Raw genomic sequence first — 17,977 nt, forward strand, 5'->3', positions numbered from 1 at the left:
GGGGGTGGAGGGGTCCCGGGCCCGGCCCCCTGCCCGGAGCTGACGGCCGTGCCTCTGCCCCGCTGCAGTCGGAGGAAGACAAGCAGCTGCAGGATGAGCTGGAGATGCTGGTGGAGCACCTGGGGGTGAGTGTGCTCTGGCCGTCGGGTCCCTGCAGCGGGCGGGCGGTGCTGGAGGGTGTTGCTGGCTGGTGCGGTGGCGAGGAGGCTGCCTGTGTCCCGCTGCCGGCCTCTGGCCCGAGGGGTCCTCCTTTCCTCCCGCTGTGTTGTCGCTGCCCACGTTTGCTGACGACCTTCTGGGGCCTGGGGGCGAGCTGAGCTCGTACGGCGACCGCAGCCATGGCTGTCGGCTCCCCCCCAGTCAGCAGCGCCGTCCCTGTGGTAGCGGCCGGCCCAGGGCCCTTGTCCCGTCCCAGCACTCGAGGGGAGCTCAGGTTCTCCCCCTGGCGAGGGTCCTGCCTGCCGCGTTCTGGGTCTGGCAGCGCCAGGGTCACCAGCCTTTGGGTTGTGGGCGAAGCGAATGCTCTTGCCCCAGCACGTGGCTGGGATCCGAGTCAGGTGGATTTCAGAGCTGGGGGTGGCGTGGTTTATCGTGGCCCCACAGGGCCTGGTGCCTGCTTTGGGTCCACGTAACGGCAGTTTGCCTGCCAAGCACGTGGCTGAACCCCCCTGGCCCTTCACAGCCTCATGCGAGATGCACCCGGTACAAGCCAGCCCTGTGCGTGCTTCTGATGAGCGCAGGTGTGTGATAGCGGAGCCTGCTTAGCGCTGTCCGAGCGGGTGGGATGAGGGCACCTGCGCCAGCCCCCTCCCCCCCTCCCGTGACAGGTGCGGCTTGTTCCTCCAGGAGAAGGACACGTCCCTGTACCGCCCTGCGCTGGAGGAGCTACGCAGGCAGATCCGCTCCTCCACCACCTCCATGACTTCTGTGCCCAAGCCCCTGAAGTTCCTCCGCCCACACTACGGCAAGCTGAAGGAGATCTATGAGAACATGGCTCCTGGAGAGAACAAGGTGGGTGGGCTCAGCCCCTGTGTTGTGGGGAAGGGCAGGGGACAATGCTGCAGGCTGGTGGTTGACTCGGTGCTGAGGGGGTGGTGGGCTGGGCACTGAGCATCATCCTGCATGCCTTTGTGCTGCATGCCTTGGAGGTACCCTCATCTGCAGCACAAACCTTCTGCTGACAGACGGGAGCCACCAGGTCCTGTGTCTGCCAGCTTTGGCTGGCTTCCACCAAATCTGCCACGGCTCTACTGTAGCAGGTGTGCTCTGGTACACTCTGGGAGGGAGGCACTGGCTGTTAATGGGGCTGCAGGCTTTCCTGGGGGATGGGTGTGATGCACAGCTCTGCTGGTGTCCTGCTAGAGTGCAAGCCAGGCCCTGCTGTGGCAGTGGTTGCATGGGACATCCTGACACTGAAGTAATTGGAGGCAGCCTACCTGTGTGGGGTGGGAGAGTAGTGTATCAGGCAGGTGGGGGCTGCCTTGTGTTGTGTGTGTGTGTGTGTGTGTGTGTGTGTGTGTGTGGTGGGGGGGGGTCATGTCTGTCTCATTTGTCACTTCTGTCCCCTCTGTACCCTCGTGGCTGGCACCACTGGCTGGCATCAGCATCTTGAATGTCTTCCTGCAGCGCTTTGCAGCTGACATCATTTCTGTGCTGGCCATGACCATGAGTGGGGAGCGGGAGTGCCTGAAGTACCGCCTGGTGGGCTCCCAGGAGGAGCTGGCCTCCTGGGGGCACGAATACGTCAGGTAAGGGGTGGGGCTCACTCTGTTGTCACCCAGGGCCTGTCTGAGGCAGGCTCCAGCTGTGCTTTGTGCTTGGTTCAGCCCTGAGCAAGGCTTTGTGATGGCGTCTCGCCCTTCTCTTGTGCTTCTCTTCCACGGCTGATCTGTCTGGCCTCCAGGGGTGATGTGCAGGTGTCCTTGAGGCAGAAGTAACAAGAACAACATAAGCAGTGCTATGCTGGATCAGATCTATGGTCCATACAGCCCCCTATCTTGCCACTGCCAGAGACAGGAATGGTTGTGTTAGAGGGAGAGCATGTGAACAGTATATCTTGAGCAGTGGTTCTCAACCAGTGTGCCACAGCAGCCTGAGGTGCCTTGAGATCCTTTTGTGGTTGCCATGCAATGTTAGCACTTAGATATGCAAACATGACTCGTGAGTTCAAACCCAGAGATTTCACACAGGAATCTGCAGTGTTAAAGCCATTCTGCCCTGTTGTGGGCTTCCAGAGTTCTTCGCAACGGAAGATTTACTCTAGCATTTTTGCATAGTCAAAAAAAAAAATGGGTGAAAACTAAGTACTAGCATTTTCCAAGGGGGGGCTGGAATCTTAAAAGGTTGAGAACCACTGATCTAGAGTGTTTTCTCCCCTGTCATAATTCTCCCTGGCGTCCACTGTCATTGGTTTAGAGATGCCAGAGGAAACATCTGTAGCTCTGTTTTGGGTAGTTATTAGTAGATATATTGTCTAAGAATCTTTTTAGTTCCTTTTTGAATCTGACTATACCATATGCCTTTATCACCTCCTCTGGCAATGAGTTCCACAAGTTAACTACATTATACATAAAAAAAAAGTCCTGTCAGTTGTTAGTTTTAAACCTCTCTCCTGCTCTTCGTTGTGGGCACCCCCCCATACTAGTATTCTGTGTTTTGGTGAATAACAGTTCTCTGTTCCCTTTGTCCTGACCCTTCATGATTTTACAGACCCCTATTGTATCCCCCTCCGCCATTGTCTTTCCAAACTGAAGAGCCTGTCCATTGTATTTTCTCTTGGTACAGCAACTGCTGTGTATCCCAGTCATCTTGGTTGCCCTTCTCTGTACCTGTTCTACTTCCACTGCATACTTCTTGTAGTGTGGAGACCAGAACTGCACGCAATACAAATCCATGGGTGCCCACATCTTGAATATGATGGCATAATGATATTCTCAGTTTTGTTTTCAATTCTGTAATGATGTCCAACACTTTTTTGTCTCTTTGTTGCTGTTGCATGTTGAGCTAATGCTTTTGGAAAACTAATCTACACTGACTCCAAGGTCTTTTTGCCTTAAATCGCCTCTAACTCCACTATTAAACTGTATCCCTCTTGCTTGGTGGTATACACTCCTCTAGAGCCTCTAATGGTATTTTTAAACAGCTTTCTGGCTGCCTGCAAGTGTGTATCCCAGCTGCGCCCCCTGAGTGCTAGTCCCTTTCCCCTCTGTGGTAATACACATCTCTCCATGCTGATCTTTGCTACCTCTGTTCCCTCATTGCTGGACAGACCCATCTCTCCTTCCCTCAGTTGTTTATTTCTCAGGGCTCCCCACAACCTGTCATGTGATTCCCAATATCCCAGTTGGGGGCCCCCCACAGCTGTGCAAAGGGATGTTCTCCCTATGGGGCCTGGACCTGAGTGCAGGATCCTAGCAAGGGCTCCATGGAGATGTGCCGCCAAGGTCTGCTCCCAGCCTGCCCCTGCGCATGCACCTCAGGCCCCTTCTGCACGCACAGGTAAAGGCACAGTTGGATTTAATGTGCGATCCACACAGTCATGCCTCCTGCCACGCCACACCTGCATTGGCAAGGAGCAGGATCCTATGGCAGGAGTCCCTTTGCTCAGGGATCTCCCAGCTGCAGAGACCATGCACAACTGGGATTGAGAGACCCTGCAGCTGATGGGGCTCTGGGTCCTGGCTGCATGCAAGGCACAGCTGGGACTGAGAGTCTGTTAGGTGTGGGACTCTCAGCTGGGTGTGCAGCGCATCCAGGACTGAGAGTCCCGTGTGAGCCCGGGGGTTTCATGTACCCGAGCCCTAGGAATCCGAGCAGCTGTGATTCCCCCAGGCCCAGGAGTTCCCCACTGGGCAAGATGCAGTTGTAAGCTAACAGGGCTCCCAGCCACATACTGCAAATTAAAGCTCGATAGCAACCAGCTGTAAAGTTAGCACACATTTTTGAGGTCTAACTTTTTATACCTGGCTGGAGCAATTTATTCTGTGATAGCTACTTTGCACATATAGCTGGTTTTAAAATAACTGTACAGTTAACCAGTTAATTGGCTGAGGCCCCTAACATGTAGAGGGGGGCTTCACAATCAGAGGTTTTTGTTTCTAAGCCGAGCATCAGTGTGTCTTGAGTCCCTTGAGTTCCTCTGCTTCTTGCTGTTATTTGAAGCTCTTCTCAAACCTCTGTTCAAACCAGGGGTGGGCAATTATTTGGGCTGGAGAGCCACTTAGGAAGTCTTGATGAGCTGTTGCAGGCTGTGTCATCACTCTCCAGCTCCTCCACCCCCTGCCCCTCAGCCCCTTCCAGCCCGCAACAGCTTGCCAAAGTTCCCAAAGTGGCTTTGCCTCAGGGCCCAGTCCTTTGCTGTTGCTGCACGGTGATCCCAGCCCTGGGGTCTCAATGGAGACTGTCTCGGGACCCACATGGGCAGGCATGCTCAGCTGGGTGGATGGGATGGGCATGTGGGCGAGTGGGGAGTTGGAGGGGCAGGGTGGGCTGGGGCAGAGCCGTGATCTGCTCCTGGCATGCCCCTCCCCATGAAATTGGTGTGGGTTACGAATTGTGGCTCTGTCATGGGCCCCAGCCCTGCGCTGTCACTGCCTTGTGATCCTGGCCTCACCTGCCCATCCTGCTCCTGGATGCTGCTCTGTGACCCTGGCCCCATCCTATCTACCTAGCCAAGTATGCCCTGTTCACATGAGTCCTGGGCTTGTCTTCCTGGAGACCTTGCCTATCCAGTCTGTCCAGCACCCCTGGCACTGGGTGGGGATGGGCTAGGGTGCCCAGGCAGTGGGGCTGGGTCCTGTGGCGGTTGTGATGCTGGCAGCAGCAGCTGGAAGGAGCCTCCACTGGGGCTGCTGGGAAGAAGAGTCTGGCCACCATGCCTCCTCAGCCTTGCTGCGTGCCTGGGGGCAGTGAGACTGGCTGCACATGCCACAGCCTGGGCTGCCCTCTGCACCTGGACTGGGTGGGGCCAAGGGACCCACTGTGGGTCGAATAAAATCCTTCAGTGGGCCAGATCGAGCCCGCAGGCCATATTTTGCCCACCCCTGGCTTAAATTGCATATTCATGAATGTGTAGCTGCCTTTCTTTGGCACAGCTGCATTTATTAATGTCTGCAAAAATACTGGGCCTGCTCCTCCTGTCCCAGCTCTGTTCTCTGCTGTGTATTGTTGCTGTCTTTAGCCAGTCTTAATGACCAGCCCCCAATCCAGTTCTGACTCAGATCCACCAAACAGCAGCAGTTTCATGCGTGGGTAACTGAAGAATATAAGTGGAAAAAATTCGCTATTTTCTCTTGTACAGCGTACCCTCGAGTAAGGTCTGCACCTTGTTTTTGAAAGGCAGAATAAAGAAAAATAAATCTTTCCTCGAATACTGCCCAGTTCTGCTCCCCACACCTTGAAAAGGATATAAGAGAACTAGAGAAGGGCAACAAGGATGATTATTGGTATGGAGGGGCTTCCATGTGAAGAGAGACTAAAGAGGCTAGGCCTATTCAATTTAGAAAAGAAGGGGGCACATGAGGAGGGCTTATAAAATACTAAATGGCAAAGAGAAAGTAGGTGGGGTTTATTATTTACTGTCTCACGATACAAGAATGACAGGTCACAAAATGAAGCCAGTGGGTAGTAAGTTTAAAACTAACAAAAGGAAGCTCTTTGTCACCCAGCGCGTTATTTAAGGTGTGGAACTTGTTGCCAGCAGATATGGTGGAAGCTGACAGTTTAGCCAGATTCATGAAGGGAATGGACTAGGGTTGTCAACTCTGAATCTATTCTGGGAGGTTTCATCATATGACATAATGACATTAATGAATCATTATATCAGAAAGGCAAATGCACATTACTATTACATTTTAAAAACCCACTGGACTACTGTATAAATGGGATTTCACATTTAATATTTATTTTAATGAATGTCCTATCATTTGTCTCCTGGGTGACTCTCAGCAGTCTCCTGGAGATTTATATCTAATTCCTGGAGACTCCAGGACAATCTTGGAGGGTTGGCAACCCTAGACTGGGCACATTCTTGGAGGAAAGGGGCATCAGTAGCTATTAAGAATGGGAGTGAGGGGCACAGCCTCCGAATCAGAATGTCCTAGATCTTAAATCCTAGAAGCTGCAAGTGAGAGAGGAACCCTGATCACACCCATTTCCTTCTCCCTTTCAGCATCTGCTTTCTGCTCTGTGTGACATGGGAGACTGGGCAAGCTGGGCCTATGGTCTGACCCAGTAAATGGCAGTTCTTGTACTAAGTAATTGAGGAGCAGCAGCACGACAGCTGAGCCTGCTACCCTGAGGATCATACGCAGAGTTTCTGTTACTTAGAAACTTAAGTGGCAGGAACTTACTTGCATTTTTCTCACGTATAATGCAAATCCTGATTTCCATCAGCTGTTTGCGGGGACAAAGTGCATGTTGTATGTGAGAGAATATGGTACAGCTTTTCTTTGCTATCCTTCGAGCAGATGATAAGACTGACTCCCGTGCAGAAGCTGCTTCCAAACTTGATTCAAGAAACAGTTGAATGGGATAGATCCTTTATAAGCCAAGCTTGAGCTGTTCCTTGACCCCAGCTCTAGGAGGGCAGCTACCTGCGGGGGCTTGTGTGCTTCTGAATTTCCCAGGCTGACTATAAATCTTGGAACTGTGCTGATGGGTGGATGCATCAGGACCTGAGCATGGAGCCTGTGCTTAGTTGCTCAGGCTTAAATTTACCCAGGTGGTAAATAGCTCTGGCTAAATGCCTTCTGCAGTGAGTGCCTGGCTTTACATTTAGCAGTAGTGATAAGGACCAGAGGGTTGCCAAGGTGTTCAGGAAAGAAGGGTGAGAGCTGCTGTTGCAGCATCCCAGCTGATTTCTTTGCTTCAGCATTGGGTGGGGACTCAGCTGCAGAGCCTGAGATGCACTGGCTGCCCTTGGGGCTGGGGTCAGCTGTGGCAGCCCCTGTGATGGCCCTGCCTCCACCAAGGCAGTTCCCTGCAGTGGAGAGGAGTGCTTGTTCTTGGGGTCTGCAGGCTCACCAGGTGGGATTTGGGGGGAAGCAGGGATTTGGGGGCCTTCCCTTTCTGAGATGCCCAGGCCCTCAGCTCCAAGAATGGGAGAGTCTGGCCCCCTTTTCCTCCCAGCCAGGGTTGCAGGCTCTGGTGCTGTCATTGGGGAGGGGGCAGTTGCATCTTCTGCAGTGACCTCCCAGGCTGGTATGAATGCAATGTGAGGTGCAAACACCTGAGTCAGAGGTGTAGCTTACCTGAACCTCCTCAGTCCCTTACTGGCTGCCCCCAGATACTTCTTGGGATCAAGGGTGCTGTCTCTGAGCCATGTTGGCCTCTCTCTCCCTCGTGCCAACAGGCATCTGGCAGGCGAGGTGGCGAAGGAGTGGCAGGAGATCGATGAGGCTGACAAGGCCCAGAGGGACACACTCCTGACACTGGTCAAGGAGATCGTGCCCTACAACATGGCGCATAACGCGGAGCACGAAGCCTGCGACCTGCTCATGGAAATCGAGCAGATGGACATGCTGGAGAAGTACATTGATGACAACGCCTACGCCAAGGTCTGCCTCTACCTCACCAGGTGAAGGAGCTGGGCTGCCTTCAGGCTGGGGGCCCAGGCGGACGGTGGGGAGGAGCGGGGAGGCTGCTACCCACCAGGGGCAGGAGGCATCAAGGGTCTCAGTCAGGATGTTGCAGCTGGAGATCAGAACCTTGGTTTTGCCCATGTTTGGCAGAGGCCCATGAGGCAGCATTTCCTGCTGGCTGCAGAGGAGGGAGTATGTTGCCAGTGAGCTCTACCTCTCTTGAGCGCTTCCAGTTGTAGGTGGCTGGGAGCATTGGACTCAGCTACCCAAGAGCGCTGGTATGAGCTGCTAGGGGTGGTGATCTGGTCTGAGCTGCCAGCCTGGCCAGGTCCTGCCTTGGGTAGTAGCTGGACTCACCCCTGGCCTATCTTGGACGCCTACACAGTCAGGTGGGTGGCCAGCTGGCTTAGGGACCATACCCAGAGAGTGGTGGTGGATGGTTCCTTCTTGGCCTGGCCTGGAGGGAGGTGGGCAGTGGGGTCCCGCAGGGTTCGGTTCTGGGACCGATATTATTTAATATCTTCATTGGCGATTTGGATGAGGGTGTGGAGAGCACCCTCTCCAAGTTCGCTGATGATACCAAGTTATTGGGCAGAGTTAGTGCACCGGAGGGCAGGGAGCAGATTCAGGCCGACCTGGATAGGTTGGATCAATGGGCAGAGAGAAATAGGATGCAGTTTAATAAAGATACATGTAAGGTACTCCACCTGGGAAGGAGGAATCCCCAGCACACCCATAGGTTGGGGAGTGTCCTTCTCAGCAGCTCGGAGGCAGAGAGGGATCTTGGAGTCATAATTGACTCCAAGATGAACATGAGCCGGCAGTGTAATGAGGCCATCAACAAGGCCAATCGCACCTTGTGGTGCATGACTAATAGATCAAAGGAGGTGATGCTCCCCCTCTATGCGGCACTGGTCAGGCCGCACTTGGAGTACTGTGTCCAGTTTTGGGTGCCGCACTTCAAGAGGGACGCGGGGAATCTGAAGAGGGTCCAGAGGAGGCCACTCGCATGATTAGTGGCCTTCGTGATAGACCCTACGGGGGGAGGTTGAGAGAGCTGAATCTCTTCAGCCTTCACAAGAGACGGCTGAGGGGAAATCTTGTGGCCGCCTATAAATTTATTAGGGGAGGTCAACAGGGAATAGGGGAAGCGCTGTTTACTAGGGTGGCCCAGGGAATGACTGGGAATTATGGGTGTAAAGTAGTTGAGAGGGGATATTAGGAAGAAATTTTTCACAGTAAGGGTGGCCAGGATCTGGAATGGGCTTCCAAGAGAGGTGGTGCTATCACCTAGCTTGGAGGTCTTCAAGAGGAGGCTAGATAGTCACCTGGCTGGGGTTGTCTGAGTTCGGTCCTCTTTCCTGCCAGGGGCAGGGGGTCGGACACGATGATCCATTGGGGTCCCTTCCGACTCTACAATCTATGAATCGTCTTCCCTCCACAGCTGCGTAAGCTATGTGCCCGAGCCCGAGAACTCGGCTCTGCTGCGCTGTGCCCTGGGCATCTTCCGCAAGTTTGGGCGGTTCCCGGAGGCGCTGCGCCTGGCCCTCATGCTCAATGACATGGAGCTGGTGGAGGACATCTTCACCTCCTGCAAAGACGTGTATGTAGCTGATGGGAGCTGCATCCATTTGGCTGCCCTGGTTACAGATCCCCCTTCCTAGTCCAGTCCCATCCCCTCCAGAGGGTCTGGTCCCTGGGCTTTGAGGCTGGAGTCTCAGTTCGGTTTCTGGTGGCCCAAGCATCTGCAGAACTACAACCCCGTTCACTGTTGGCACTTTCTGGTTTCTTGCTGCCAGGCTCGGCTGTGGATGGGACTGGTCAATGCCACAGGCCTCCCCTGCCTCACCTGAGTGGGCCCTGTGCTGTCAGGGCGTTTTTCCATCCCTGCCTGAGCTACCCTTGTCCAAGGGATGGGCCTCCGGGGCTGCTGACCTGATGAGACCAATTCTGTCCCCATGTGTTGAGAGCTTGGAGTGAACTGAGCCCTGAGTTGCTCTAGTTACCAGCTTTAGAGCAGGTCCCTCTGGCTTGAGTAGTAGAGGCCCAGTCTCTGTATTGGGGCTGCTGTGCTCCGGCCCAGCCCTGTTGGGGTTGGGGTTGATAGATCAGCCCTTCAGGGGAGCAGAGGCCGCCTCCCCCTTCCTGCTGGTTTGCCCCTTGGTAGGCAGATATGCCTGGGTCCTGGGTGGCTCTGAGAAGCTGGGTTTTGGTAGTTTTACTGGGAGGGAATGTCAGAAGCTGGGTCCTGGGCAAAGGCTGCTGTGGGGGTTGGAGACTGCATGGGCCTGCAGAATTCTAGCTCCTGAGGCTCCTGCAGCTCCCTGGGCTGGGTTGCTAGGAAGAACTTCCTGGGAAGTGGGAGAGCCAGGCAGGGTGCTCTCAGCTTCTGGGCTGGTGCTTGGGGCCTGACACTGATCGTGTCTCCAAAGCAAGGGTCCCGGCTCTGACACCTGTTGGTGCCTTCCTATGCAGGGTGGTACAGAAGCAGATGGCTTTCATGCTGGGGCGCCACGGTGTCTTCCTGGAGCTCAACGAGGATGTAGAGGAGTATGAGGATCTCACTGAGATCATGTCTAACGTGCAGCTGAACAGCAATTTCCTGGCCCTGGCCCGGGAGGTGAGGCCTGGCCTCGGTGGGGAGGGGCACGGGGCTGCAGCCAAGAGGGGATGGAAGCCCCAGCCCACACTGGGTGCCAAGGAGCAGGCTGCCACTTGGCCCCTCTTACAAGGAGGGATGGCAGCTTCGTTCCTGTGCCCTGCCAGGGTGGGTCTGGGAGGGGGCCCTGAGGATTTTCTGTGTGCAGGGTAGGGAGCAGCTGGGGGTTGTGGCTTGGTTTGGCCTGGCAGGGCATTGCTGCTGGCTGGGAGGTAATGCCCACTTTCCCCCTCTCTCCAGCTGGACATCATGGAACCCAAGGTGCCAGATGACATCTATAAGACCCACTTGGAGAACAACAGTGAGTGTAGCTTCAACTGCCATGTCATGTTGTCCTGCACTGCAGCAAGGGGGTGAGGCTGGCAGATATGCCTGGGTAGAGAGGCCTCTGGGGGTCAGGGCTCTGAGCAAGGCCCCAGCTGAGCCCAGTCCTACCATGCTGGGCTTGCCTCAGCCTGGATGGGGTGGGGCATCCAGCTTGTTCCCTCTGGCCATGCCCGTCTGCTGTAGCAGTCCTCTGGCACCTGGAACTCTTGCTGCCTTGGGGCTGGGGCTGGACACTGCCCTAGCAGCCCCTGGGGCCTTGGGGAGCAGGGAGGCTAGAAGAGCCTGGTCCCCTGCCCTGAAAAGGACCCTGGCCAAGCAATGCCATGGTGCTGCCCAGCTTCTCTCTGATCCCATCCCAGGGTTTGGCGGCAGTGGCTCGCAAGTGGACTCAGCTCGCATGAACCTGGCCTCCTCCTTTGTCAACGGCTTCGTCAACGCTGCCTTTGGGCAGGACAAGCTGCTGACCGACGATGGCAACAAGTGGCTTTACAAGAACAAGGACCATGGTGAGCGCGGGCGGGCAGGGAGTGGGGAAATCTTCCTGCAGCCCCTGCCTAAGGGCTGGGGACACTGGACACTTTATACATGGCTTGAGCCCTGGCCTTCAAACTGGCATGCCCTCATGTCTCGGCCCATGGCTGCTGCCGCAGGTACAGCTAGCCAGTACAGGCTCAGACTTGCCCATGGGCTTGACTAGAGCAGCGGCTGAGTGGGACTGGAGCTCCATTGGGCATGAGGGATATGTCTGGAGGGCTGCACTTCCCAGCATGCAGTGCTTCAGCAGTGGCTGATTTGCTAGGCAGCACGGCATTCTGGGTAAGCAGTTTTCTGTAGTACTCCCCTCCCCAAGCCAGGGGGTTCCAGCCCCAGCGCTTCCTTGCTTGCGTTCAGTCTTATCTGTGGGTCTCGGCTGCTTCTCTAATACATGATGGCAGCTTGGCTTGCCCACACTGCCTCTAGTGCCTGTTCCTTGGCCCTGTGCTGAGGCCTCTGAATGCCCCATTTGACTGGGGTCAGCTGCCTGGTGTGGGACCCACATGTCACACCCTAGCAAACATCCCAGGTGACTGCCAGGAGGTTGGCAACCACAGAGACCTGGGCACCCTGGACTTGGACAAGGCTCCCCCGGGCTGGGTGGAAGTGTGAGGTGTGCCCTGGCAGTGGGAAGAAAGGAAATGGACCATGGAGGGGCCCATGTGGGGGCAGGGACTGATTTGACCTTCCTGTGCTCATGATGCAGGGATGCTCAGCGCTGCGGCCTCACTGGGCATGATCCTGCTGTGGGATGTGGATGGGGGCCTCACACAGATTGACAAGTACCTGTACTCCTCTGAGGACTACATCAAGGTGGGTGGTGCTGCCTTCCTGGCCTGGCGCTCCCATGTCACCATGGCGACAGCCTTGCCAAGGCAAAAGGGCCTGCTTGTCCTCCCCACATCCTGCATGGCTCTGCTGTTGTGGTTCTCCACAGGGCCCCACCTGCCCAAGGTGATGGTTAATGCCCCATGTGCTTGGAGTCCCTGCCCTGATGGCAGAAGCGAGGCTCTGGGGCACTCATGGGGGGCCCTAGGGGCCTCTGTATCACACGGATGTGGCTTTGAGAAACCACAGGTCCCAGCCAGCAGAGCTTCCGAGCTGGGGGTGGAGGTGCATTGCACAATGGGAGCTGTGGTCCCCTAGTGCGGTCTCTCCCACCTGGCCACCTGCATGATACCCTCTGCTACCTGTTAGGGGAATGTTGGGGCTCTATCTGATGTGTCTCTGCCCTGCAGTCGGGCGCCCTGCTGGCCTGTGGCATTGTGAACTCAGGGGTGCGGAACGAGTGTGACCCTGCACTGGCGCTGCTGTCCGACTATGTTCTGCACAACAGCAACACTATGCGCATTGGTGCCATCTTTGGGTAAGGCCCACCCGGCCCCTTGCCTACTTGCCCACCCCATGGGATAGGCCCCCCACCCCTGGCCCTACTAATGTCCCATGGGTTTCTGCTGCAGGCTTGGCTTGGCTTATGCCGGCTCCAACCGCGAGGATGTCCTGACTCTGCTGCTCCCTGTCATGGGTGACTCCAAATCCAGCATGGAGGTAAGTGGGCCAGCGGCTGGGGAGGGTGTTCAGGTGTCACCTGTGCCCCTGTGGTTGCCAGGCTGGCTATCCCCCAGCACTCCCCTGCCTCTGCATGAGAACCACTGAGGATGCTGATCCCAGGAGGGCTGAAGTAGCCATTGCCTGGGGAGCTGGAGATATTGCTTAGCTCTGTCTCAGCAGCTCCTCAGCATAGGTGGAGTTGGTAGCTGATGATGGGCAGTGGGGAGAGGTCAGTGGGCCCCAAGCCCCAGTGTCTGAGTGCCCTGCCTCTCCTGTTTATCAGGGGCCGATGGCTCCGGGGGCAGCCCCTACCCAGGCATCTTCATGGGCTTTGGAAGGGGCCTCTGGGGTCATCTGATTTGTCTGATCACTCTGGATCCCGCCCCCCACCAAACTAATCGGGGTTCTGCTGAGAGTCACAAGCCACATGCAGCTCCCCAGGAGCAGCTCTGAGCCACCCAGCCTGCTCTGGGGCCCTTTTGTTCCCAAGCCCTGAGCCCTTTCATGTACACTCAGTTTAATCTTGGCCTGGTGGGTACAGGTGCAGCCTCCTTAGGGCTGTGACCAGACAGTGCTGGGACAGTGAGTCTCTGACTGGTGCTCTCTCCTCTGGCCAGGTGGCTGGCGTGACGGCCTTGGCCTGTGGCATGATTGCTGTGGGCTCCTGCAATGGGGACGTCACCTCCACCATTCTCCAGACCATCATGGAGAAGTCTGAGACGGAGCTGAAGGACACTTATGCTCGCTGGTTGCCGCTTGGCCTGGGCCTCAACCACCTGGGTACAGCCGGGCAGGCAGGCACTGTCTGCAGGCTGGGGCTGGGCTGGTGAGCCCAGGGGAGGGCTGGGTGTGGCATTGGATCTGGGTGGTGAGCCGGGAGCAGAACATGCCTGGGGCTATGTGGAGTGGGGCGTCCCCTCGAATATGGGGCTGGTGTGGCTGCTCTGCAGGTCCTCCCAACATGCTGGGTTTTACAGAACAGGAGCTTTTAAGTTACACAGGCCATACCTATTGGTTTGTGGCCTGAATGATGGTTTTGCTCTGCTATACCCCATAATCCCTTGCAGTTGCAAAGGCCCATGTGATTGGGGTTATGAGGGGGCGGCACTGGGGGAGCTGAGCAGATGTTAAGGGGAGTAGTACCCGGGCAGGTGACAAGGATAGGACAAGGTTGGGGGTGTGGGGTGCTCTGGCTTGCTACAGGCTGCCTAAGGTTAGAGAGGTCCCTCAAGGCGAGCTCAGGTGCCCTTCTGAAGGCCTCCAGCTAGGCACCAGCTCCTGGCACCTGCAGAGTCTGTACCCTTAGGCCTGGCTGCTCTCACAGGCCTTGCTGCTGCCCCACAGGGAAGGGGGAGGCAATCGAGGCTATCCTGGCGGCGCTGGAGGTGGTGTCGGAGCCCTTCCGTAGCTTTGCCAACACCCTGGTGGACATCTGTGCCTATGCTGGTGAGTCCCAGCCCTGCCCAGCAGTGGTGGAGGTTGAGAGGGGGTTGGCTCCAGGACCCTGCCCCTCCTCATAATGCCAATCCCATGGGCCTCTCTTATCTACAGGCTCAGGCAACGTGCTGAAGGTGCAGCAGCTGCTCCACATCTGCAGTGAGCACTTTGACTCTAAGGAGAAGGAGGAGGAGAAGGACAAGAAAGACAAGAAGGAGAAGGAGAAGAAAGAAGGCTCAGCTGACATGGGGGCCCACCAGGTGAGGCGGGGGCATGCAGGGCTTCTGGCCTTTGTCTGCCCAGGGAAAGGCTTCCAGCAGATGCTGCCTGCTGTGTCCACAGGCAAGGGGGGCATGGCTGGTGTCTATTCTGTTCCCTTGAGCTGGGTAGCCCCAAGGAGCAGCTGTTGGCATGAAGACCTGGCTTGGCCTGGCCTGGGAGGGCTCTGGAGAGAGTCTTCACTCTGGGATGTGGAGAGGGGCAGAGCTGTTGGCCTACTGGGCCTGGTCAGGCTGGGTGGTTTAGGACTTGGTCCCTGCATGCCTTGGCTGGTGCTCAGCCCGCATGTCCACCCCCTCTACAGGGTGTGGCTGTGCTGGGTATCGCGCTCATTGCCATGGGGGAAGAGATTGGCGCCGAGATGGCTCTGCGCACCTTCGGCCACCTGGTGAGTGATGGCACTGATGTGGGAAGGGGAGGAGGCTTCACTGCAGAGGGGGGGATGGACCTCACAGGGAGCTCTAGGTGTGGGGCAGGAGAAGACAGGGAGTGCCACCCCTCAGCCTGGCACTGCCTGCTCGTGTTTCCTGGGTGCCCACTGCCTGCTCACATCCCCTCCCAGCACTGCAGAGGACTCTGCCAGTCTTGTGACAGGGACTCCCTGGCATGTGTGAGGGATTCAGGGCCCAGCTTGCCCCCAGGCTCTAACGTCTCCATCCCTCCCGACATAGCTGCGGTATGGGGAGCCTACGCTGCGCCGCGCTGTGCCCCTGGCCCTGGCTCTGATCTCGGTCTCCAACCCACGCCTCAACATCCTTGACACCCTCAGCAAGTTCTCACATGATGCTGACCCTGAAGTCTCCTACAACTCCATCTTTGCCATGGGCATGGTGGGCAGTGGTAAGGCCCCTGGCACTATGCAGGAGGGAACTGGGGGGTGGGGGGGGGTGGTTACTGTAGTCTCAGCAGCTGGGTGCTGGAGTAGCAGGGCTCTCTTTCAACCTTCCTTTGCCGATCTGTTCCTGATTAGCAGAGCCCCAGTGCCAGCTGGGTCACACTGGGCAGATGCTGCCATCTTCTCATCTCACTGCTGGGGGTGGGTCCTGCCCAGGGTGGAGTGGCAGCTGAGCCTGTCTGCGTGTGCATGCGGCTGTACTGCCCTGGGGCCCCTCACTTCTGGATACACAGCCCAGAGCCCTGGTAGACCTCATTCTGGATCACTCGTTGGAGAAGTGGTAGGGATGTGTCTGGCATCTGGTACCCAGGCTGGGGCTTGCAGCCTGTTCCTAGCTTCCTGCTCACCCCTGGTTCCTGTGCAGGCACCAACAATGCCCGGCTGGCAGCGATGCTGAGACAGCTGGCCCAGTACCATGCCAAGGACCCCAACAACCTCTTCATGGTGCGGCTGGCTCAGGTAAGTGCCTGGAGTTGGGTGTCTTGGGGCTCAGAGCCCTGCCCAGGGTGCTGGCCTGGGGCCCCGTCCTAATGCACCTTCCTTTTGCTGAGCAGGGGCTGACTCACCTTGGGAAGGGGACCCTCACACTGTGTCCATACCACAGTGACCGGCAGCTTATGAGCCAGGTGGCTGTGGCGGGGCTGCTGACCGTGCTTGTATCCTTCCTGGACGTGCGCAACAGTGAGTATGGTGGTACTTGCCCACAGGGCACTTTTGGGTCTGAGGGAGGGTACCCAGCAGAGGGTTGTGCCTGGCTCAGCCCCTTGCTCTTTACCCTTGATGAGCTGGGTTGTGCTGCTCAGGTGGGTGGGTGGCTTTGGCTGTGTCCTGCAGGCTGTAATGCCCCTGTCTCCCTCCAGTCATCTTGGGCAAGTCACACTATGTCCTGTATGGGCTGGTGGCCGCCATGCAGCCACGCATGCTGGTGACGTTCGATGAGGAGTTGCGGCCTCTGCCTGTGTCGGTCAGGGTGGGGCAGGTAAGAAGGCAGTGGCGGAGCTGCTGGGTTCTGAGACTGGAGAGGTGATGGCTTGAGGCTGAGGGCTCCAGGTTGGTGTCATGGGGCTACCTGCAGCCCTAGCAGCACCTGTCTTGGCCTGGGAGCCTTGAGCTCAGTTGTAGGTATCTGTGGCTGCCTCCATGTCCTCAATGCTGACCCTCATCCCCTTCCACAGGCTGTGGATGTCGTGGGGCAGGCAGGCAAGCCAAAGACCATCACAGGCTTCCAGACGCACACAACGCCAGTGCTGCTGGCACATGGGGAACGGGCTGAGCTGGCCACGGAGGAGCACATGCCCGTGACGCCCATCCTGGAGGGCTTCGTCATCCTGCGCAAGAACCCCAACTATGATGTCTGAGCCTGGGGCTGGGGTGGGGCAGGGGCTGGAGGAGGTGGGGAGGGGAAGGGGCATGTGCTCAGCTCCTCGCTGCTGTTTGTTACTGAGGAGCTGGTAGGCAAATAAATCTATGGGAGACAGAGGCTGCCAGCTGGTTCCTCCAGGTGGGGTGGGGCAGACCTGGGTGCCTGGGTCCTGGCAGCTGGGGTCGGGTGGCCTGTGCTGGCTGTGGCAGGGGGCTGGCAGGCTCTAGCTGGAACTAGAACCTGGGAGGTAGCTCCGTGCCCAGTGGCTCCCCTGCCTCCCAGCAAGACGCTCAGACTGGAGGCCTGGGCAGACAGCAGCATTTGATGCCAAGTGTGGGGCCTGGCTTGAATTGAATTCCCAGGGCATCTGTCTGGCTCTGGCGCCATCAGGCACCTGTGAGGGAAAGGTGCTGGCTCAGGGCTCCTCCTGGTGCCCCATGCAGGATGTCCCTTTGCACCCTGAAGGCCCCTTCCCCCTGCCCAGCAGCTGCCTGCCAGGGGCGGTTTACTCCGATAGGGTGATGACTAACCATTCCTGTCCAAGCCCCATGTGGCATCGTGGCTGCTATTGAGCCTAATCTGCTTTGCCAGCCTCCTCACTTGAGCACAGTAACTAGGCTGAAGGGGACAAGAGGCTGCTGGGCTGATCCTAAACCCTCCTTGCAGGGGAGCTGGGGCTGCTGCCAGGGCTTGGCTAGAAAGTTGAGCTGAGGGTGAGGCCTAGGGCAAGCCTGGCGCTCTAGTTGCTGCCCCCAGCCCCAGGGCAGTGGGGGCTGTAGACCTCCCGTGCGCCCTGGGGGTTGCTGCCTTGCTGGCAGATGCTTCCTGCGTGTCCCAGATCCCTTAGTGCCGCCGGCACCTCATCGGCCCCGGCCGCGCTGATGACTTTCAGCCTTCGCTGCAAGGCTCGTTCCTCGCTCCCAAATGCAGCCAGCTCTGGGGTGGGAAGCGGCCGCTCGTGCCCCTCCCTCTCCCTGCCCTTCTTTCTCTGTCTCCGCCTCCTGCTTGCCCCCGGCCCTGCAGAGCTCCTTGCTGCAGTGGGACCACCGCCGAGTGCTGTTGCGGCTGACCCGGGCCCGCTGCCTGTCGGGGGCTGGAGGGAGAGGGGCCGACCAGCCCTAGTGCGATGGACGCCAGCCCAGATGCCTCCGGGGCAGAAGACGGAGCTACAGGCCTGCCCTGGGCGCACCCCGCTGGCTCAGGCGGGGGCGGGAGTCGCGCACGTGCCACTCACGTGGGCGCGGGCCGGAAGCGGGGCGCATGACGCAATGACGCCGCGTCCCGGAAGGGGCGGGATTCCGGGACGGGGTGGTCACGTGACGAGGGCCGGTTTCCCCCAGCGCGGCTTCGGC

General features: G+C 57.5%; 1 protein-coding gene across 2 annotated transcripts; it reads left to right on the forward strand.

Moving 5' to 3' along the window:
* Positions 1 to 6: 6 nt before the first annotated feature.
* On the forward strand, positions 7 to 16,739 carry PSMD2 (proteasome 26S subunit, non-ATPase 2). Of its 2 annotated transcripts, none has more exons than XM_025195959.1 (20): positions 7 to 125; positions 847 to 1,011; positions 1,627 to 1,748; positions 7,352 to 7,576; positions 9,025 to 9,183; positions 10,056 to 10,200; positions 10,480 to 10,540; positions 10,926 to 11,072; positions 11,807 to 11,913; positions 12,339 to 12,466; positions 12,561 to 12,648; positions 13,269 to 13,477; positions 13,976 to 14,097; positions 14,203 to 14,348; positions 14,672 to 14,755; positions 15,039 to 15,207; positions 15,627 to 15,721; positions 15,817 to 15,943; positions 16,123 to 16,241; positions 16,438 to 16,739. In XM_025195959.1, exons 1-20 carry the CDS (start codon positions 105 to 107, stop codon positions 16,618 to 16,620), a joined length of 2,622 nt encoding a protein of 873 aa, XP_025051744.1. In that variant the 5' UTR covers positions 7 to 104; the 3' UTR covers positions 16,621 to 16,739. The 2 variants fall into 2 exon arrangements, with proteins under 2 accessions (XP_025051744.1, XP_006017176.1); XM_006017114.3 differs by having other exon boundaries at positions 13,269 to 13,431; positions 13,996 to 14,097; positions 16,438 to 16,620.
* The last annotated feature ends 1,238 nt before the right edge of the window (positions 16,740 to 17,977 follow it).

The sequence above is a fragment of the Alligator sinensis genome, unplaced genomic scaffold, assembly GCF_000455745.1.
Source record: "Alligator sinensis unplaced genomic scaffold, ASM45574v1 scaffold301_2, whole genome shotgun sequence".
In the NCBI taxonomy this organism is placed as follows: domain Eukaryota; kingdom Metazoa; phylum Chordata; order Crocodylia; family Alligatoridae; genus Alligator; species Alligator sinensis.

Bases quoted from the DNA above. Each gene is read 5' to 3' on its own strand.
- PSMD2 (XM_025195959.1), top strand. From the start codon at position 105: ATGCTGGTGGAGCACCTGGGG. The intron at 1,012-1,626 runs GTGGGTGGGCTC...GTCTTCCTGCAG, and splicing joins TGGCTCCTGGAGAGAACAAG to CGCTTTGCAGCTGACATCAT. The intron at 14,098-14,202 runs GTGAGTCCCAGC...TCTTATCTACAG, and splicing joins GGACATCTGTGCCTATGCTG to GCTCAGGCAACGTGCTGAAG.